The sequence below is a fragment of the Grus americana genome, chromosome 5 (assembly GCF_028858705.1).
Source record: "Grus americana isolate bGruAme1 chromosome 5, bGruAme1.mat, whole genome shotgun sequence".
NCBI lineage: Eukaryota > Metazoa > Chordata > Aves > Gruiformes > Gruidae > Grus > Grus americana.
The window spans coordinates 52304026-52327500 of record NC_072856.1 but is presented as its reverse complement, the minus strand read 5'-3'; the positions used below and the strand labels follow the sequence as shown (position 1 = coordinate 52327500).

The 23475-nt window shown below is 35.9% G+C and overlaps 1 protein-coding gene across 7 annotated transcripts in view; it reads left to right on the top strand.

Moving 5' to 3' along the window:
* The window catches only part of TTC7B (tetratricopeptide repeat domain 7B), a 151915-nt gene that overhangs the window by 83119 nt on the left and 45321 nt on the right, over positions 1 to 23475 (top strand). For 5 of the 7 annotated variants that reach the window (XM_054827193.1, XM_054827199.1, XM_054827196.1 and 2 more), the window contains 3 exons: positions 14922 to 15038; positions 18782 to 18879; positions 22308 to 22472. In XM_054827193.1, the coding sequence (XP_054683168.1) occupies positions 14922 to 15038; positions 18782 to 18879; positions 22308 to 22472 (380 nt within the window). The remainder of the gene's footprint in view (positions 1 to 14921; positions 15039 to 18781; positions 18880 to 22307; positions 22473 to 23475) is intronic. The other 2 variants (XM_054827195.1, XM_054827194.1) reach the window with 1 other exon arrangement.

The window sequence follows — 23475 nt, the reverse complement described above, 5'->3', positions numbered from 1 at the left end:
CTATGCATATTGTATGGAATCTATTCTGTAAAATACACTATAAAAGAGAATCTGCTTTTTTGCCTGTATAATAACCAGCCACCTGAAGTTGGCTGATGGCTAACTAAACAAGTGAACAGGGAAGAAGCACATTTGGTAGATATTCTCTAGTTGTTTAGGAAAAAAAAATTCTTTGTGTTTATTCTTCATGTTAAGTATATCTTAAAATACATTTGGATTTTGTACTTCTGTAAGTTTTTTTTTTTTAAATTTATTTTCTTATGGAAAATCTAATGAAACGCTTTACAGCAAAATATCTCGGGGACAACTTCCATTAACTTCCAATGTTCCATTCCGATGCTTTACCAACACTAAATAAGGTTGTAATCCATAGTATTACAAATATCCTAAATGCTTATTTACACAATTTTTTGAGATACCTCAATCTTAATTTTTAAATGGCTGGCCTATATCATAAATGGTTACTATATTAACATACCAGAAAAATATGATTTCTTTAAGAATTATTAGTTTGAAAAAAAAAGATTATAGTGTTTTTCCTTCCTGTTCCTTGACATTTCATGCTTCCTTTTGGCTGTATAAGGTACTCTTACCTTTTTTCTCAGAAATCTAACCAGGACCCCTGTTGATATCACCTCTCCTCAGAACTTCTGCGGCAGTCCTGTGCAACTCCTTTTGTGGCCTTTTGCTGTTTCTCACTTCCCAGTTTATCCACACGCATATAGCTTGCCTCTGTTCTTATTAGAGGCTTCCACACGTTTCACAATTTCAGAACTATCTAGCACTTCCTCTCCCAAACCTGTCTGTGCTTTCCTCAGGTCTGAGGGAACTGTCAGTCATGGTTCGAGAGGCAATTGAAGTAGCTACCTAATTTTATAGCCTATTATTGTTAAAAACAAATATGTTCAAAGCACCATGATCTATCATCTTCTGTCTGTTCTTGGTTCATCTTCTGCCACTTACTGGCAATGTAAATGACAAAGAAGAAGCTGCTGTATTTCTCAGAATAATAATAGTCTAGCAGAAGTATTTCTGAAACTGCATTTCTCCCTATTGTAATAGGAGAACAAAGGATCATTCAGTAAAATGTTTAAAATTACTCTTGTGAGCATTTAAAAGGTTTTTATGGGTTTTTCAAATATGGTTTATGGCCTTTCCGTACTTGTTTATAATTGCATCTTGTGGTTAAACATGTTGCCTGAGTTGTTTTAAAAAGTACTGATCTTTCTATTAATGTATTAATTTTAATCAATATTAATATTAATCATATGGGTCATAGTGGTATTTAGTCCTGTTGTATAATACAAACACCATGGTGATACCGTGTACTGGTACAACCTACTGATACAGATCAGGGAATCTGAGGGGAATATCTTGGCAGTAGGAATCGCCTTCAGATGTGGTAACAATTGCTGAGGAATCCAAGGTGAAACACAGCTGTATGTGTATCTAGACAGTCTTTTGGAGTCTTGGTTTTAGTGCTGTCAGGTTATCTCTGTCAAGGATATGATTGAGATTCCTTGTGCACTCTCTGCAATTGATACTGACAGCTAGCCAGCCACATCTGGTCAATAATACAAATTTGGATTGATTCCTTCAGGGTTATTTTTGCAAGGATTTATCAGCAAAACCTCAAGTTTACAGTTTGTTCTTGCGCACTGTATCTGGTGCTCTTGAAATTGTTGACAACATGTATGTGCATATGTATAAAATATAAACCACAAATGCTTAGTGTATTGTTGATTCTGTTTTCTTATTCTGCAACTTCTGTAAACAGTACAATCTCACAGTACTTCCTAGCAGACTGGGAAGAGGTCCTTTTGTGTTCCTTTAAGGCTTACTGATTTTTACTGAAACATTTGATTATTCGCCTATGGTATTTTATTGACTTTTGTAAACACTTCAAATATCATTGTGCTTTATGTTTTATCTTTCAGTTATGTCTACAATCCCAGTAAGCTAAATAGTACAAGACTTTTCTTGGTATTCTCTGTATTTCTGTTAAAATGAATCTATTACCTTCTGCAAAATGATACTTTGGTAGCTTTGCAGCACAATAAATCTCTGTACTTGGAAAATATTAAAGAAAAACATAGGGCTTGTGATTTATGTTATTTCTTTTATTGTTATTATCTACATACATCTGTATGCTGTAATTGCAATGCTGCACCAAGTGCTGTCCTGCCCTGTTCACAGCTGTATGTTCTTTTTGTTTTGCTTTCCTTTGAAAAGAATCTAATTGTTCAGAAGTTTATAATACTACATCTTTGTAAAATGCCAAAGGTTGCAAGGAAGTCATAGAATACACTGTGAGTCATGCTGTGAAGTGGATACTTTCCAGCACTATTCTGTTGTGGTCAGTTAGTAAATAGGTTGCCTGTCAGTTTTTAACCTTTGAAAATCTGATGCATTCCTAGAATTCATGGTTAATATTTGAGGCATATAGCAAGCATACTTTCGTATCTTAAATAAGCATTAACCTTCCTGCACTATAAAACTAGAAAGTTGCTGAACAAACATGGCCAAACAGATAAGGATTTTGCCCCATGTGTTGCCCTGGGTCAGTAAGTAGAAAGAAGTTACTCAGAGCCAAAGACTTCTGTCCCATCCTTATCTAAAGGAGTGGAAGGAATAAGCAAACATCACATTGTGCTGTTAGCTGTTAGGTTTAGTTTTTTTCTTTGAATAGAGTTGATTGCTCTTCCTTCGTTCGTTATATTGACAGCATAAATATGCAATCTGCTCTGAGACCTTAAGGGGTATAGGAAAAACTATTGGTGAAAATCTAAGAAACCTCTAAAAGGGAAATAGGTATGCAGTAATGTTTTCCAGAAATAATTAAAATATGTGCTAAATATCTATAGCATTCTGATTTCAAACTTTTTGTAAGCTTAAAATGCTAGGTTATAACCACTCTACTTATGAACAAGTTACCTGTGTTTTTCAGAGCACTACAATCAGTCTACTTTTAAATGCTAGCTAACCTCTGAAGCCTCCTGAAATCTGAGAATGCTTTGATCCAGGGACAAAAAGATCTCTAGACAAAAGATTACTGATCAGATTAAAATTACGGAAAAGATTATTAATACCCTGTTCTAGTGAGATGGGTGGGAGTAAGGTGCCAGCACCGAAAAATCTGAATAGTTAATCTCAGTCAGGTCCTACTGCATTTTAATTCATAGAATGGTAACTTTCATCTAAAGTTACACTGGCTTTTTCCCCCACCTTTCATTAGACAACTTGTCCTTGTAGTAGAAATGTGAAGTTCAGTTCTTCTTCAGCTTGACAGGATTTGAACCCACAGATGATGCAGCTCAGAGTCCTAACCATCAAACTCTGCAGGAGACTGAGTAAGATGATCCATCTCTCCTCTTGAAACAGAAGCAGGGACATGCTGCCCTGAAAGCAAAGAGAATAGGCAGGAAGGAGCCATGATATATCCTAAATTACTAGAGTACTTAACTCTAAGGGAAGGTTGAGGTCTTAGCTGCTTGGGTTTTCCTTGAATTTCATTTCTATTAAGACAATGTTTGCTTACTCTGAATGTATGAACAGTGCCAGAGGTGTGCATTACAGTCTGAAAGTGTATTCAAGGTGATGCAAAGTAATAGTGCTTGTGTTGCATTGGTTCATATTGGGCTTGTATACCTTGTGCAATATGTATAGTACAGTTACATGTGCGATTACCTGAGGAGCCTTATTTACAGACTCCTGTCCATGACTCTTTCCTGTCTTTTTATCTGCTTGTTACGAGGAATCTGTATCTTAGTGGTCTTTTGAATGATAGGAAATCTTGAAACACCACTTCTATCTGTTTCTAGTTCATGGTTAGACAAAAGTAGATTCTCAATCAAGGGAGACAGAGTTAGGTTTCCTAATGAAATACTTGTGGTATAGTTCTCTTAGTCTTATCTGTTTGGGGTTCCCTTGTTGTTTCAAGTGTTGGGGCACTTAAAGACAAGTATAGTGCCTGAAATTAGTGTGATTAGGCAAAATAAATAATAAATATTAATTTCTAATTTTATGGTGAAAATTGAACTGCAATGGATAGCAGCTGACAAGCTTTTAAAGTAGCAGAAGTAGGGAACAGCAGATGGGTTATCTGAGGAGTGCAAGCATGTTATTTTAATGTTAAGTACACTCAAAAAGGAAAGACATATGGTAACAGGTTTGAAGACAACTGGAGACTAAGTTCACAGTTTAAACATTTACATTTCTTGAAGCGTGATGGAAATTTTTTTTTCTTCCAAGAATATTTCACAGAAGCATCAGGCCAATGTGTCACTCCACTGAAAACCATTAAATCCTTTCCTTCCTGACCCCAAGGGGCTCTTTTGAGCTACAGTAGATATCCCAGAATAGCAGAGCCTTTTAACATCCTTCTCATTTCGTTGATTAACAAACTTGTTTCCTTTTGGGAGTTGTCCTGGTGGGCAGAACAGAAGACCCAGTTGGTACATGCAGTGTATGATGATACATACACCGATGTTTTGTGGGACAGGGATGTATTTATCAATTAACGGGAATAGACTACGCTATTCTGTTTTCCCAAGGACTGTTGTAGTTGCACTACAGTGTGTGGTGCTGGTTAAACTTGCATTTTTTTTTTTTTAATTGATAAATAGAGGACTGGAATTTATTTGAGGAAAGGGCGGTAATATATGATTGAACAAGAAGTAGTGATCTGCTAGGCTTGCCAAAATCATGTTGGTGTATACATTCTTGTCAACATTTGACAACACGCTTTTTCAAATCCATTCCATTTTGATCCTGTCTATCTTGGGAGCTAAATGAATTTTGTTCTCAGGAATGATTTTTCTGTAAGTCATGAAAGACAGTGTCAGTTGCTGCTTGTGTTTTTTGTTTTCATGCTGGGCTTGTCAACCCCCTCCTCCCCCCCCCCCCTTTGGTTGTTATGTGCTTTTACAGAATGGTCCATTAAAAAAACCATTGCTGATAGGTAGATATTACTTTATATAAACAAATTGGTCATTGGCCTCAGGGTATCATCCCTGAATTATATTTGCTAGGCACAGCTAGGCTGTAGACATTTCTGTGAAACTTGATTGAGAGTCCCAGTTTGGGCCATGAGCTGGCTGCCGCAGGGTGTTCTAGGCAGGCAAACAAAAAGTTTTCAAGTATAACTAATTTGTTCTGGCTTTAGTCAGAAACTATCTTCATTATAGTTTACAGATTTACATTTTCTTAAGGACACTGAGTTCATGAGATGGAATATAGTATACATAAACTCCACCAAAAGTCACAGGATTAACTGCTGCTTTTGCTCGCAAAGAAGCAATGCTACTGCTTTGCGAACAAATATATGGGGAATAATATTTCAAAGGGTGCAGTGGCGGCCATCCGGTGCACCCCAAAGATACCTATTTATGATTTCCACAAAATTGTGTTATTTTGGGGCTTGAGGGTTGTTTTTGTTGCATCTTTTGCTTGCTTGAGAGTCAGTCTTCAAAAATCGCAATCTGAACTACCTATTTTTACTTCATCTATGTTTCTATATGTATATGGGCTTCCCACTCCTAGGGATCTATGAAGCAAAGTTGGAGATTACCTTTATGATTAATATTGGCACTGTAGAAATCTGTCACTTCTCCTGAATCACTTGGAACAGGTTTCACATCTTTTGGGTATGTTTGGTGATTGTCTGAGAAACAGTTTAGGAGACTTTTTTTTCATTAAGTTAAATGATTTTCTGGAGTTTTTACAAAAAACTAGAATTGATTGCTTGACCTCCTGTTGCCAGTTTTGGGCATCCAGTGATTCAGTCAATTGGATTTCCTGAAGGAACCAAATTGATATAAGTGGCTGAAAAAAAATAATCTAGGTAGACCTTGCTGATAGTTGTGTTCCGTAACCCCTTTTCATTAATTGTGTCTTGTTAGCTTGCAAATGCAGCTTGGATAATTAAGACTCATTCCCGACTGTTGACACTTAGAACAAAAATGAGAAGCAGATGTGATTCATTGGGAATGAGGAAACTGGCTTCAGGAAGAGGCGAGAGAGGTTGATTGGGTAGCAATGTCACAGAAATTTGAAAGAAATCGCTAGGAAATAAGATTAATTTGTTCAGTCCTGCAAAAAGTTATTTCAGGGTACTTACAAATGATGATTTTTCATGTTTTGTAATGAATGATTTATATTTATATCTTTCCTGATAATAAAAATTTCCTTGAATACTCAAAATGGAGTAGGCTGACTGTGCAAGGGTTCACTTTGCAATTGCAGCAAACACCTCTATGAATTTCTTTCTGTACTTTGATTATCACGGTGCTACAAGTGATGCACCTAAAATCACTGAATGTGTAAGTCAGTCCTTTATAAAACTATACATATTTCATATTCTATCTAGTTTCAAGTTGTCATGCTCCCTGTAGGTTAAATTTTTGCAGTTGTGTCATTTTGTGTTTTGTTGATCACATGCAGATGTTTAGGAGTTGACTAATAGGAAGCTGTAAGCTTTCTACAGCAAGCATTAAAGGGGCAGCTGTCAAAACTGGGTGCTCAAATTAATAGAGTTTGAAGCCAAGAGGATCAATTTTTAAATCCCTGACCGTCTATATATCAGCAGTTGCTAAATTTGCTTTAGTTTTTCTATTAATACAGGTTTAGCGAAAGCATACCTTCCAGAGGACATCCAATCTTGATAAGAACACATCAAAAACCAGAGAAACCATTGCAGCATGTGGTAGCTTGTTTCAGTGTTTCAGTTACACTCTTCATTAAGACTGTATTTTTGTTCTTAATTTGAATTGATCCCTTATTTGTTTCCAGCCATTGGTTTTTATATCATTCTTTATTAGGCACTCTGTAATACTAGTGACTTCATATTCTGATGGTAGCTTCTGTAATCAAGTCACCTCCAAATGTCCTTTCTGGTAAGAATATCACCGCACCTGCTGATAGTAGGGCACATTCTCTAGCCTTTCAGTTATCTGTTGCACTGTTCAACTGTAGCCAGTTTTCATCATGTGCAAACAGGAACGGCACCAAATATTTCAGTATCATTTATCACTGCTTTATACAGAGAATGACCTGCATCGTGTCTGTTGGAAAGGATTGTGTTAATTATTTTGAGTGTAATTGCTTCATTGGGGGCTTATATTCAATTACCTGTTTGCTGGAATTCTTATTCGCTTCTTGGTCAGTTATTTCTATGATATGTTTCCACATTAGAGTGCAAAGGTGGTATTTGTTCCTATAGCTATATGCTGGGTTTTTAAAAAGAAATTCAGCTTGAGAGCTATTAAGCCATGTTGCTGAACAAATTGTTTGGAAAGTTTCCTGCTGTGCCGTTGTAAGGATCTTTTCATTAGGAGAGTATATTACACATAAATTAGAGTCCTGGTGGAGTCAAGTGGAATTCCCGAGTGGAGGGTCTTAAAGCAGTCAGCCCTACCTCCTCTTTTGAAAAGAAGCTACAAACTTGCAGACAGTAAACTGTACTCAAATTCAATTTGACAGTGAATGAGGTAAATGTTGATAACTCTAGGATTTTCTTTTAATTTTAACCTTTTTCTTCTAAACCATTTATTTATGAGTAATTACAAGGCTGTCAGAAGGGCACTTGCTGATATTATGTATCGAATAAGAGAAACTGAATTTGCTAAGGTTTTACTCTCTCCTCCTTTCTCGTATCTTTTAGGTTTCTTGTAACAGTCATCAAAAATTTTTCCTATATATGTAATTGAGTGCAAGAAGTGACTTGCTAATACTTATTGAGGAAATGTGAATTCATTTAGATTCTTTGAAATCATCGATGTGGAATAATATTTGTTCAAATTTAATTTTATGCATTCTATGTACGGCTTTCCCACTTCAATTACTCTGTGGGGTCTGTCAGTTAACCTGATTTAATTTACACAAGCAATTGGCACTATGACAGTTTGTTACAGAAATGAGATGCAGCTGTATGAAGTATGCATGTGAATCTAAGTTTTACATCAATGTAGTTATTTTTCCCCCTTAAATTCAGGTCATATGAAAAGAAACCTACCTTGTCTGTTAAAAAAAATGTTTATTTTCAGACTTCAATAGCTTTCTATAGTGTTACATTCTACATCACCCTTTTTGTGATTTTTTTTTTTTTTAAATGGAGGATCATTGTCAAACTAGTTAGTCTAAGATTTCGCAACTCATACATTTAGACATGGTGAGGTTATTTTGTTGTTCTTTTTTTTTTAATGTAGTGCCTAGGTTTAAAAGCAGAGCGATTTCTTTTGCATTTTCTTAGCATTCCAGGATTTGAAATTGTGGGATATATCAAATGGGCACTTAAATATGAAACCAAAATGAAATATTATATAACTCTACAGAGAACTGGTGTATGTCATCTTTCTTTTATGCTTTAATAAGTAACAGGCTGAGTTGATTATATCTAAAGTTTATTCTTACGTCTAAGCTATTGTAGAAATTAATGTGGTTCTCAGGGAGACCAAGCTATTGTTTGACACTTTCTGCGTGGCTTGTTTGTTGGTTGTTACCATATTTGTGGGACTCCCAGTATATTAATTACTTTCCTACCATCCTTAATAATTGATTATCATGTAAAAATACTGTTAGCTGAAGTTAGAAATGCAAACTGTTAAATTACTTTAAATTCTCTTAAAACTAAGTTTACTCAAAGTAGGTTAAACATAAACCAAAAGTAGTTGTGCTTTTAATTTTGCATTGTAAAAAAGTGGATTTTATGTATCCTTTTAAATTTTAGCTTATTCAAGGGGGATAGCTGTTCACTGTTGTGAAGGGTATGCTTAGCTTGACCTCACTGCATACAGAAGAGTCCTTAAAGGGTTCTCAGCAAGGCTTTTGGTGTGTTACGCTGAAGGACTAATATTTTTCAAAGCACTTATCTTCAGTGTTTTGCACTGCTCTTCCTTGTGGTGTTCAAGCCCTGAACAGTGTAAATAATTTATATAATAAGAAAATAATAATGAAGTTTACTCCCAATCCTGACTGAAAATAGAGCATTCTGTTCAGTTTTGATCAGAATATGTGGATATAGACCTTTCAGAAGTCTAGTGGAATTGGAAGTTTGCTGTAGAAGGTTTCTTAGTCTGAGGGACTTTAGGGAGATTCCTGATTACCACTGCATTGAGTGACACTGCTCTAGCAGGCAAATCTGGTGGAAGAATAATAAACATCCTGTCATATTGCCAGATTTGAAGAAGGAATTGGGGAATGAAAGGCAGGTCTCTTCCATGCAGTAGTGTGTGGAATACACATATCCAGCTATGGCTGATCCAAGCTGGTGTGCTCATACATGTGAAAATTGCTTATTTGATCCCAAAAGCAAAGCAGCTGGTTTTAAAATGACACTAAGGTGAGCAATACCTGTTCACTGAAAGAGCTAAGAGTTCTCTATACTAATAGTGTTACTTGTCACATGGCAGAGCTCGGTCTTCACTAGTTTGAATTTTTGCTTCATTCTACAGAATAGGAATACTCTTGATAACTTATGTCAGTATTGGACAAATTAACTCCTCTTGGTCTCCTGACATTATAAGAGTGTTGCTGTGGGAGGGGAATGGTGGTCATGGCATCTGTGTATTTTATTTCAAAAAGTGAAACAGGCTGGCTAAGAAGAAGGAGACATAATTGAGACAGTGATTTTATTTTGGAGATTCACAAGTTCTTAACTATGCCACAAATTACACTGGTTGGCTGGTAGGGAAAGCTTCAGATCACAATTTAATTAGATTAGTTTGTACTGATTAGGAAATAGAGCACTAGCAAGAACCTCAGAAGTCACCAGGCTCCATTATTACAGTTTTCCTATCTGTAATGCTTTTCATGAACTTAGCAGCTGTATTTTAAGAACAGTTAGGTTATTTGCTCCACCTCTTCTGCAGTCTATCCAAAACAAACTGTGAGGAAGCAGTCTTTTCTACAATTTCATTTATCATCTTGAGACCTAATTTCCACCCTTAATGTTTTAATAGTCTGTATGGCCTTTATATATACTCATTTTTGTGGAAACATTATCCTCTAGATAAATTGTTCTTTTCCCTTTATGGTGCTTGTCTCATCTGTATTTATAGATAGAATTTGTACCTCTTCTTGGCTTTTTTTTTTTTTTTTTGCTAGACTGACTAAATGAAGTATTTTTCATACTCTGCAGTCTCCAGTCTGCTGATCACCCTCACAGCCTTTCTCTGCAGCTGCTCCAATTTGAAATTTCTCATGTGTGTGTTTTTAACTGTTATAATGAGAATTATGTATAACATTCCAGATGTGGTCTCACTGGGGTATTGCACAATGGCACTGTCTCTCTCTCTCTGCTCCAACGAGCACGTTCCAGAATTGCATCTGCCTTGTTCACAGCTGTCTCGCCTTGATGAACCTGGCTGTTAGGCAGCTCTGGTTTGGAATAACTGTTACACAGGTTGTTTGGTACAATCTCTGGATTAAACTTGAACTATAACCCATTTTTCCTTTAACAATGTTATCTAATACTCCTTTCATTTTTTGTATGCTGCTTTTGTATAAATTTTTGCATGTTATTAAGATTGTATGTGTTCGTATGTGCCTGCCTTCTTGAAAAAAACATTGGCAGTATAGTTGTTGTTCCCTGTTCCTTACAGAAGTGGTATTTTCTTTAAAGTTTTTAATTTAGAAAGGACAATCTTATGTGTCACTGTTTCCATAATTCTGAGAAATGGATTATTTTTTACTATGTTAACATTAATCTTTTTTAAAGTGTTTCTATTCTCCATTTGTCATTGTTTTCGTATCTGAGACAACATAGATAAGGATTGTGGTGGAGGTTGGGGGTTCATTCCTGAATATCTTCATCCTGTTGTCCCTGTTTAGTATACACATTTTTTTCCTACATGGGTACAAAAAAGCCTTGAAAGACTGTAACTTTTTTCTATAATAACCTGTTCAGGTACAGTTTTGCTTTTTACTATGTACCTAAGATGCAGCTTTCTGTGCTGATTTTCTCTTACCTCCCCTCTCTGTCCCCTGCTATTCTTCATAGGATCTCTGCACATTTCTGATGTCTTACTTGCACAGTCATCAATGATTGATTTGTCAAACATCGAGTTTTACCCCTTCAACTTGAGACACGGATCCTTAAACATTTTAGCATCTTTGTGTTAAATGCCAGGCTTCTGCTGTATCTCAGGTGTCTTTGCTAACCTTCACTATCAAATTATCTGGGTGTATGCTGCTGAAATTCAAAGACCTAGTTATAAATCCATTTGGAATTTTTCATTCTTTATTTAAATAAAAATCCAGTAATATATGGATTAGGTTACTAGCAGCTGTTTTATAATGTCCTCATTAGTTAGTGAGAACAGTCTTGAAGTAATGGAGTCATTTGGTGCTTCAGTAGCTATTTCATAAATTTATCAGCTATTAGCTCCAAGAAAAACTAAGCCTTTCCACTTACAAGTTTGATTTGTTCTCCATTTTGTGTCTGGATAATTAGTATCCTAAAATGATACACTTCACTTTATTTTTATCTGACGTTAAAGATCTGCATCCATATCAAACACTGATGCTGGAACAAATGCCCCATTAGTCTAATGTCTTTAACGTACCCTGTTTTATTCCGGTTTCACATGTCACTGACACACATTTTTCTACTCTTCAGTTCTATTTTGAATATTGTCTGTTCCTCAGTATTTGCGTTCTTAGTCATGAGTGCTGTCCCACCGTGCTGTGGTTACTCTGTCATGTTTTGTTCTGCACCATTGTGCCAATAATATAAACCTCTGACTCTTAAAAACAGCCACAACCAGGTGATTCATGATACTCATAAAATGTACAGCTTGATTTCCATCATTCTATCTCTTGGTAGTTTTTATCCATTGTTCTCCATTTTTAATAGTGTATTAAAAACAGGTGTGAAAATGTCCTTGTAAAGTTTAAAATTCTCTGTGTCAGTAATGCAGGCTGTATTCCAGAAGAGTTGTTTACACAGATGCTTGAAGCTGACCTTTCAGAAAATCCTTTTTCAGATGATCTGCCTCATGGCTTCTGAAACCTTCCTGATCATACTCGTCCTTGAGCTGTTTGTTTATCTCTTTACCAGCTCATACCTCCAGCCATATTTCAGGGGAACTTGGAAGAATTAAGTTAATTTGGGAGACCTGTTTGTCACATGGTGCTCCTCCTGCCCTTTGCCTCTTTCCTCTTTCTTCCCTTCCTTCCCCCATTTGTTAAGTAAACGTTTAGTTGGCAGGTTTTCATTTTGTTGTTAACATCCCATCTCAGTTTTCTGAAGTGTCTTAGTTACTTTGTGATTTATAGTAAAAATATTTCAGGGAAACTACTGTGTGGCTTTATAAACGCAACTTTTCTATTCAAAAGATTATTTTTGGTTTAGTGTGGATAATCCTACACCAGTGTACTTCCCTTCCCGTTAGATACAATTGCCTAGCCTTTCTTTATTAGAATTGTGAATATTTTTCCATCATACTTTGTTTATTGTTTGTATTTTGGGAAATCTGCAACCATCCAGTCCCCTTGATTGCTGTAATGTATAAGAAACAGGGATGATGTTGCATGTGTATCTAGTGCATCCAAATGCATGAAATTCTGATGTGTTGCTTTAAGTCTTTACAAGTATATTTGTCTTCTGCTATCTTGCCCTTGAGTCCTGCACTAGCAGTCCATGTTCTTACATTTTTGTTGCACAGACTCCAGCTATTTTAAGTCATTTCTTAATAATCAAATCTCTTCCCTTTCCATCTTCCGGTCAATTTTTCTTTTAGGTCTTGCATGTTGAATCTTAGCGATTTGCTGGCCTGTGCCTTCTTTCTGCTACAGAATTCCTGAAAGTCTTAAATGCTTGAAGGCTGTTAATGTAAATTCAGTCTATCTGTAAACTATGTAATAAGGTATATATTCTGATTATCTTCTTTCTAGAATGACTTGTAAATTTAGTGCTTCTGAATTTACGATGTTCCATAACTTTTGTAAAGTATGGTCACAAATTTTTAAAAATGGAACTTCTGTAGGCTCTTCAAACTGAAAAACACTCTCCTCTTTTTACATACAGAAAAAAGGAAAGGGATTGTATGAGAGAGATTCCTGTGAGTTTGGGTTTGGGTTTTGATACCTAGGTCTTGTTGTTTGGGCGTGTGTGTGGTCGTGTTTAAGGGTGGAATAGATGTAGTAGCGTGAAGGGAGAAAGATGTTATTTGTCCTTTCTCCTCCTCGCTTGAGTAAAATGATGGACAGACTCGGACATTTTTTCTTCCAGTGATATAGTCACAGTTAAACAAATATCTAGAGAGGACCACTCTGCCAAATGAAATATGACTTTAAAGTATCTATATAGTTCTCTCAGATCAGATTTACTGATGGGAAGAAAGCTAAGCTAGTCTGATTACTCTGTTCTGCATTCCTACAAGACATCAAGTGAGACTCCGTATGTCCTTATTTACCTTGCTTACCCCTAGGTGCTCATTCTCTTAAACTAACTCAATGACCTGCATTTCATTCCTCCTCAGTCCCACCAACACACATATTGTACAATTAAGGTAATGTGATTCATTTTTAGATTTACATGCTGGGTAATTTCTGCAAAGGACGTTCAGTGCAACACTACAGCTTTAGCTACTGTAACTTGCTGAGGCACTCAATGTCTTTTCTTATTCTTGAGAAAACCCTCTGGCAGTTTGCAGTTACTATTAGCAGCCTTGAAGTTTGTGTTTGGGATAAGAAAGTTCTGAGCTTTCACACATGCCCACCCTCTCCACCCTTCTCAGTCTTCCCACGCAAACCATATGACCAATCATGTAAATTTTTCACTTAGGATGATTAAGGTTGCATTGGAATAAAATGCCAAAGTGCACCTGGGTTCAAAAACAGAAAGTAGGCTAACAGTTTTATATGCATCCTCTCCTCCTGCTTTGTGCTCTTTAATCTTGCAATTTACTAAAAACTGCTTTTAAATTAGTATTTTTCCAGTGTATTATCTGATCCCAGATGCTATGACTCCTATAAATGTGCGTAGCAAGTGACTAGCTCCTTTATTGTCATATCGCCTTTATATTCTTTCATTATCCAGGAAGGTATCTAAGTTAATCTCTGTGGAGAACCCTCTACTGATACATGGAATGTAAAAGGAATATGCAATCAGCATCATTTGTCTTGCTGCCATTAGAAACATCAACTTTGAAATCAGAATTAATTTATAGTGGCTTCCAGCAGACATGTTTGCTTCCATTATGAATAGTTTGCTGCATATTTGATGAATGATGTGCTTTCTTCACGTTGTCACTTGTAAATGTTAAAAATGTTCAAAATTCAAGTCAAACATCAATTTTAGTGCCTGCTGATGGCAATATAATGTAGAGTGTAGCTACATTTTCTTGTTGACCTTACCAATGCTGACTACATCCCATGAATCTATCTGGTCTAGTGGTGTCTTTTTCAGTATAGCCTCTTCCATTTCCTGTAACAGAAGTTGGTATTATAGGGAAGTAACTTGCATCAGCACTGAGTTGTTTTCTTTTGTGAGTTGTATGTTAGATAACTATCATCTGAGCCAATTAATGGAATAAAACCCTTTTCCTTTCTCATAAAAGTAATAAGGATTTTCTTTAGTGAAGACGTCTCTTTTCTCTTCAACATATGAAGTTTTTAGCTGTCCTGCTAATTTCACTAAGATATATTGTCTTGCTTAATGAAAAAAAAAAATAATTAAAAAATCCTTTCAATTATTGTTTCTGTCCACTTGAAAAGGCCATCTTATAAAAAGCACAGTTATTTTGATGATGTTAGATATTTGACTTTATTGTAATTACTTCATGAAACAATTATTTAAATTAACACTGTCTTTAAAGTTATGTTTTTTCCAGTTTGGTGTGATGTTGGCTATCTTTGAAAATCTTTTGCTTGAATTGGAATCTCCTTTCTTTCTCTTTTAATTTCCTTTTGCTTTTCACTAGATTACTGTTTACAAAAGTCAAATTGGAGTCCCTGTGCAGAGGCCCAGATGAAGCACTCCTTACCTGTAAACACATGCTCCAGATTTGGAAATCCTGCTACAATCTCACTAACCCAAGGTAAGATGCTGTAGAATTCTAGGCTGCTCGATACCTTGCTCAGTAGCCTTTCAGGGCAATATTAGGTCAGCAGTCCTGCTTTTACTTGGTCTGGTATTTCGTATGAACAAACTAATCCTCTGGGAATCTGGAGACTGAAGTGCAAAGACACCAGTTGATGGACATGCAGAAGGTACCCAGAGTTCTGTGAAGTAAGGTACACCAAAGCTAATAAACTCTGCAGTGATGAGGTCTGATTACAGAGATTGGGAAACTCCGCCATTCTTCTTGATGGCACTCGGTGTACTGGTATTGTCTGGCTTTTTCCCCCAGTCTGGGTTATAGAGCCTTTTATATTGGCTAGCAGCGTTTGCTGTAGTGGAAATTTAGTTCAAGGATTTTCACTAAATAAAATGAAGGAGGGCTAGACGTTAATTAAGACTATAGAAACATCAGAGGTCACATAGATAAATACGATGAGCTTGCAAAGCCAGCATGGCTTTTTCTTTTTTAAAGAGACATCTTGCTTATGAACCTACTTAGGTTCTTCAAAGGCATTAGCAAGTATTTGGATAAATTGATGTAGTCCTATTTGGGTTTCCAAAGTGCTTCTGGGAAGGTCCTTTGCCATACATATATTTAGATAAGCTGTGAAATAAACGGGAAGGCCACTTTGCAGAAATCTGTGCTGGTACCATTCAACACGTCAATTCAGTCAATAATTATTTTCAATTTGAAGTCACTTGAACTAGCAGCAGGGAACTGGGTTAGAATTTCTCTTCTAACTTAGTGGGTGGTGGTTTATTTTAGTTGGCTGGTTGTGCCTGTGGGGAGGGGGGGTTAAGAATTTATTGTCAGAACGCTGTGCTGCACAGAACAGGTACAGCTTATGTACAATTGGTACGTAAGCTTAATTTCAGTGAGGCTTTGCATGTTGCATCCTCTGCCCAGATCAGGGCTCTAATCATGGCTTGTCGTTACTTTGTTGTTGTGCTAAGAGCCACTGTGCCATGTTAAACACATGTTAAGTAGTGCTTCCTTCAGACATCGGCAACGACTGTGAAAACTTACTCTTGGCTGTGTCAGCTTCAAACAGCAATGGCTGCTAATTCGCATATCACTGTTCTCCTTCAAGAACATCTAAGTGGAAAAATTAACAAGGACTATTTTGCATCTGATAGTATTTACTACTTTTTTTTATCTTGACATTTAAAGCTTTGCTTGAAGTTCTGGGTTTTGGTAACAAGTTAAAATCAAATTAGGAATGAAATGGACAGAAGCTATGGATACGTGTCATGATGGAAGGAGACGGGTTTCACAAATGACACAGAGTTCTAGCAAACAGTAAATATGGATAGGAAGCTGTAACCTTTCTTTGGATGGTCCATGTGAAATGTATGGGCTGAACACCTTCATATTGTATCATGGGGATGCAGATCTGTCTGACTGCAATAACAGTTATCACACAGACCTGAAACATGACTGGGAAGTTCTGTTCACCCAACTGCACTCCAGATTTAGTGAAGAACAATGATGCAGGATTGTTGTGAAACCTTAAGTTTTCCAACCTCTGTAATTTTAACACACAATTCATATTGTTGAAAAGCACCCTTTGAAAATTATGTCTCCTACTGGAACTAATTGAAGCTTTTTTTTCTTTAATAGTTCTTTAAGCCAATAATAAAAGGTCTTTTAATAATTTGAAACCTTTTTAGAATGTTGTTTTTTGAAGATTTAAATATCCTTTATGCTTATTTGAAACTTCTTTTTCTATTCTGATTTAGACTGAAAACTAGTTTTGATGTATTGTTTTCCCAATGAGACAAGAACTCACTTTTTTGATAAGCTATGTTTTATGTTAAATATTTCTTCTTACAAGTAATCAGATTTTGTGGAGTAAACTTGGGTTCAGTGTCCTCAATAATCTTTTAATACTGACAGTAAATTATGTATAACCATATATGCCACACAAAGTAAGGGCTAAATGCAACACTGTGCCTTACCTTTGTTCAGCTGATTTAGAACAGTTTTCTTTTGTCTTTAACTGGCATACAAACATTTTTCTCATGAGGTGGTTAATATTAATTTAAAACTTATTTTGTGGTGCCAGGCTTGGAAAGTTTAAATGTTTATCTCCAGCCTGCTGCTTGAAGTTCATTAGAAAATAGTTCAGTACTTTTCCAGTTCTTAGTTTGCATTAGGAAAACAGAACAAACCACAATGCCAGTGCTGTGCTTAGAAGATACTTACGCTAAGCCTGGCTCTCCTTGTCAGCAACATTTGGCATGTCATTACTTGTGGATTGAGGAAGTAATTAATACAGCAGTTAGCAGAAAACATGCACCAACTGATGTAACAACTGTAGCCGATGGAGTGTGTCCCAGAAAGTTTCCTTCTGCTTCCTGTGGATTTCTGTAATGGCATCATTCTGTAAGGAAATCAGTCATGCAATAATGTTAGGGTAGTGCAAAATTTTATTTATACCATTTTAGTAACAGAGCAAGTTGTTTCACTGGTTTCTGAAGTGTGCAACTGTAAAGAGTTGCTGAAAGCCTTCTTGCCCTTCTCTGAGTTCAAATTCGGAAGGAGGGGATTTTAAGGCAAATGGAAAGATGTACTGAATTCCAGTCTTGCAGTTTAGATTAAAGTCTCTCAGGTTTTACTTTAAGCTAGGAATTTTGTGAAGCTTTTTCTCTTCGGTGAGAATCAGACAAATGTTTGCACTCTGCTAAGTTGGGCTAACAGCCCAATTGCTTTAAAGCTTAATTATTTTTAAGTTTGTGGGGTGCTTTTTTTTAAAAATGAGGTTTTTAAAAAAGTATTGAGAGTGAATAGTACCAGACTTGCAATCCTAAAAATGAAGTTACTGCATTAACCATAGAATGTTAAAGAAGGAGTGCCCATATGTGCTTCCTCACACTTTTCTGTCAATGTGTCTCAATACTCACCTCATCTTAAGGAGAAGGAGCGCTTAGTTGTTCAGTCCCTGATCTTCTGCTGAATCTTTAATAGTAGTTCTAGGAGCAATTAGTTTTCCAGCAAGTATATCAACAAGAAGCCTGAGGGACAGATACTGAGTTACAGCTAAAGTAGAAATTAAGTGCATTTGTCCACAGGAACAATCAGTGAAAGCCACTGCTACTGCTTAGGCTCCTGAGGGTTGGAAGTGTTCAAAACGTTCCTACTGTGCTATTAGGATCAAATTCATCGTTAGGTAGTTAATGTGTGAGTATTTAAAAAAACCCAACAAAACCCAAACCCAAAACTCTAGAGATAAAGAGATGCCTTTTTCTGTGAAATCTAGTTATGGCATCTTTGTAACGTCTTTACCTAAAATTAGCTGTCTTGAGTTTAGTGTTTCTCTTCAGTCTGGGAAAAGTGTGGATTTTCAAACTTCCATCTGCCGTCTCGGCTTACTTTGAGGACTGTACCTCATCTTACATAAAAGTTTAAGGTACAATAAATCCTTTCTGTAAAGCTGTTAGCTATGAATCAAATTAAAAGCCTATATTCCCTTCATGGCAGTATTAATTATGAAAACAGAATTGCTGAAGTAAATATGGGTTTAGTTTTGCTCAGCTTAATTCTGTTTTAATGCAGCTGGCTTAATGCACTGTGAGTGGTTAGTGGTGCTTGGTACTAAATTTGTTCATAGCAAGAACGTTTATAGCAAGAACCTTTGTGGGAGGAGGACAGCATGCAAGTTGTATTTCAGTATATAATTTTGTATTTTAATAGCTTACAATTTCTATACTTCGTTACAGTGATTCCGGACGTGGGAGCAGCCTCTTAGACAGAGCTATTGCTGATAGACGACAGCTTAATACAATTACATTACCAGATTTCAGTGATCCTGAAACAGGTAAGAACTGAATTTGAACAATAAAATAGGTAAAATGATCTGGCCATAGCTAGATTTTGCATTCATTTTTATGTTTTATTTTGCAAAATGAAATAACATTTTCATTGTTGTCATATAAGTGGAAAAAAACATTGTGCAATATAAGATTTTTTTTTTTTTATTTATGAAGTACTTGCTGACCTTATTCTCCATAAATTAAAATAGCTGTAGTATGGATCTTGCTGTGCTTAGTGGTATTTTCTTATGCCAAGGCTAAAAATTAGTGTGCTGAACTAGTCTATTTGCCTATAAGTCCTATGCTTTTCTGTCCATTCAGTGTTCACACATATTTTCTTTTTAAAAGGTAAATCAGAAAAAATTCAGAAAACTTTTAATGTCAAAAAAACCTGAAGACGTCGCTAATTAAATTTATTAAAATCTCTAATATATATTAAAATATGATTACATGAGTGGGTTGACTTACTGTAGACATAGCTTTGACATTTTAAGCAAAATCATATATACTGTGATATTTTTATATACATATCAAAAATTGTGGTGCACAGGTGTACTACATCAAAGCTAAGATTGTTACATGTCGGTAAATATTTACAATATGTAATTTGCCTATTTTTAATATATTAAAGTTATCACAATGCAAATTGATATGCCTTAAAAATCTTATAACCAAAAAGCAGATGAGCCATGCATTCTGTGAAAATTGCAGAATGAATTACCATGATGATGCTAGATCCAAAAACCTTTACAGTATGTTACTTGCATTCTAAATATTGAGAGTTTTCTGTTTCCTGGGTTTTATCTCAAAACTGTAGCATGCTTTTCCTGACACCTTTCAGATGTGAATTTCTGCTTAATCACACTTTGACACAAGCAGCTTATGGGAAGGTTTGCCAGCCTATGAATTAGAATACACTGACCCATAAATTAAGATACATTGAAATGTGACAAGTATCTCTTTGTTTAATATCAGAATTGTACAGTAGAGAAACATCCAATTTAGATATTTTACTTCTGAAAGATAAAGTTGGATCGAATGTTCACTTGATTTGGAAATCATGTAAGTAAATTTAAAGTGTTCTGTGCTTGCTATAGTGGCAGTTTTACAAAGATCACATCACCTGATTTCAAAGAATTGCAATATGATAGGGTTGGAAGTATGGCATAATTTAGCTTGCTGCCTAATGTGGAATTTTCTGTCGTCGTCTATTTGTATAATTCAAATGTATAAGATAACATTATATAATTCCATAGCGATAATTCTATATTCTAGTCTAGTTCATTGTTTCATTTTAAGGACATAACTAGATTTTAAAGGTTTCATATACTTATATAGACAGACATAGAGAAAATTTATTTTATGCCTTCAAAAAAGTGCTTGGGGGAGGGTTGTGGGAGGTTTTTTGTGGTTAGTTCTGGGTTTTTGTTTGTTTTTTCCCCATGGGGACACAAAGCTCTTGATCTCCACCTTTAGGGTTTCATGTTTTATATCTGCCACACTTGAGAGCATGATGAATTGGTGCTTTTTAAAGACTGCATATTCCTCAACACTGTTAAGTAAAGATGAACCCTCATCCAAAACAGTGAACTTTTCAAGATACTTGCCCCAGATTCAAATCCTGCAGCCAGTATCTTAAGTGGAAAATAATCTATACATACCTTCTGATTTTTCTAGAAGTTCCAATTTGTCTTTTTTTTTTCCTCAATCTCAGCTGTGCTGTTAGAGCTTACCTCTACTGTCAAGGAGGATAAGATGAGAAATCAAAAATATGGGATCTCTTTTTGATTATTTTTCTTATAAAAAGTAGTTGTGGAGGATAGGTGGGAGGGGGTCTCTTTTTTTCCTGTTTGTCGTGAGGTTAGGGTTGGGGTTTTTTGGTCTTTTTTTGTTAATTTTAGCAGAAGAAACCTATTCTGGTAAGGACTAGAGCTTTGTTATCTACTGTATCTATACATTAGTATACATATATAAGCTCAATATCCAAGTTTTGCCCAAAATTCTTCATCCAGAAGATTCTATGAAAATTTTGCAGACATTAAAAGGTTATGGTACTATAAAAATCAAAGAAGTCAAGCTTGTCATAGTGTTTGACTGAGAAAACTTTAGGCAGACTGTCAAAAAAACTGTTCACAAAAGGTAGAGGATGAAAACAATAGGTGGTCGAGATATTAGACCTTTACAGGCTGAAAGAGCTCGTGCAAATTCTGTGGATCCTCAGTGTTTAGAAATGCAAAAGGAATTTGACATTTAAATAGGTTTTAAAAAAAGTTAAAATAGGGGTATGCAGGAAAGGTATTGTGGAAAATCCTCTTAGGACAGAAATGTTTGCTTCCCTCCTCTTTATGCAGTATAATGTTACCATGTGTATGCATTTATGTGTGTGCGTACACATGAACATTTGGAAATTTTCCCCTTCCTAACTTTGCTTGCCACCTATGATGATGATCCCCTTTGTCTGTCTAGTCTGAGTTCAGCCAATCTGAGTACCAAGAAATGAGAGCTAAAATTCAAATCAAAAGTCTTATGTACTTGCAATTTGAATTTTAAAATCCTTTAAAAAAATACATCTAGCTACATTCTTTTTCTTAGATGTATCAATTAAGTGTAAATTTAGAAAAAGAAAAAAGTGTTTAAAAAAACAGTTTTATTATAGACCTCTTACCAATCCTATAATCAGAAATGATTAAATGACTCAAGTTTGTGTAACCTTTGAAGTATAAAAAGAGTGTATAGTGGATTTCTTACAAGGTTAGACTGTAAATTCTAATGCCCTGATCAATAACTGTGGCAAATCTACTTCAAGTTTGCCTTCTATTTCAGCTGCTTTGCCATGAGTGGCATACACCCAGATTTGTATATATTGATGAAGGAAATAAATATGGAGGAAAAAAAAAGTTTTGATGAATCAATCACTGAAGTAAAATCTCCCAGGGAGGCAGGCACATTTCCTACCCAAAGATAGATATGCATATGCAAATCACTCGAGACTCAGTTGGCTATTTTGGTTAAGGTAAGTTGCACTCAATCTTTTTAAAAACAGATTATTCAATTTGTTGTGTATTGGTTGCAGTCCACTGAGTTTATCCTAAGAAGAAACAATAGTAGCTGAGTTTTAAACTTTGGTCTTTATTTCCCCTTAAATATATTTTACAAATTTATGCATTAGAACATAGGGCAAAAATCTTTAATATTTTTTTTTAGTCTAGTTTAGTATGGAAGGAGAGTACATATGAGTACAGGGTTGGAGTTTTTTTATGTTGCTTTCAGAAGTGATATTTATTTTATGTAGAAGCCATTTCCATCTTACTGAATGGTGAAATAAATGCTTTGCATTTTTTGGCATCCATGAGTCCATTAAACCCTGTTCTTGGATCTTTTTTCCTTTCTCGCCCCCCCCCCCCCTTATCATTCTCTTTGTTTCGCTTTTTAGCCTCTGATACTTCCTCATCTTCTCTCTCAAGAACTGAGTCTCCTCTCCAACTGTTTGTATCTTCTCATCTTCCTCATCCTCATCCTAAACCAGATACCTTTGTCTGGCCCCATGCAGCCTCTCCATACTGTGACCAAGTTCCTGAGCCCTGTACACCTTCTCGCTGTAAATTGTTTTTCTATTCCTGATGGGCGTGTTAGTTTGTGCTGTGTTTTTCTGATAATCTTCATAACTGATAAACCGTGTTTAAACAGTGTCAGTGAAATCTGGCCTTTCAGATGCACTTCATTAAATACTAAATGGCTTTTAAGAGTTTCCTCAGAGTAGACTGGTTTATTGATCCCAAAAGAGGTAAAGCTACAGACCTATTTCATACTCTGTTCTCATGACTGTTACAGAAAATGATAGGTGTTTGATGAAAGAGGTTATTGGCCAAGACTGCTTTGTAGCATTTACTGCTATGAATTTTTTCCATTGCCGGCATCTTTTGCCTAACAAGACTCTCCTTTCCACAGAATTTCCTTCTTCTCTGTACAGTTTTTAATGACTTCGTTTCAGAAAGCCTTAGCTAATTGCATCCGAAACCTTCCCTGAAAATTCATACGAAGGAGGAAATTGCCTAAATATCAGTGTGTGTTTTCATATTGCAGGTAGGGCATACTGGAATGTTTCAGAGGTATTAGAGCAGTGCAAATCAGCATTATGCTGTTTCAAGTCAAGAGCTGTTCTGTTCATTGAAATGATGCCAATTTAAACATGCTGTAAGATCAGTCCCCATGTAGTTTGAATACAAACTGTACAGCGATGCTACCAGAGTAGTTCAGGTGACAGGGTAAAATCAACAGTTTTCCAGCCATTTCTTTTTAACTCCTTTTCATTTCTGTTAAGTTGTCCTTCACTCATAGCTTTATGCATTGCGCAGCCTTTGTCACTGCATTTACTATAATCCAACCTTAAGAAATTCATTTTTGACACCTGGCCTTTAACTGATACCATGTCAAAGGTACTAATTCCTAACAAAATGTAGAAAACAAATATTCTAGTATTAGCAAAATTCACTTGTTAAAATAGCTGACATAAGACTGGAGTTTTGAAAACACTAGCTCATATGTAAGCCTGGAACTGGAAATGAAGGAAGGTGCTTCCTTTAGACTCCAGGAAATCTGTC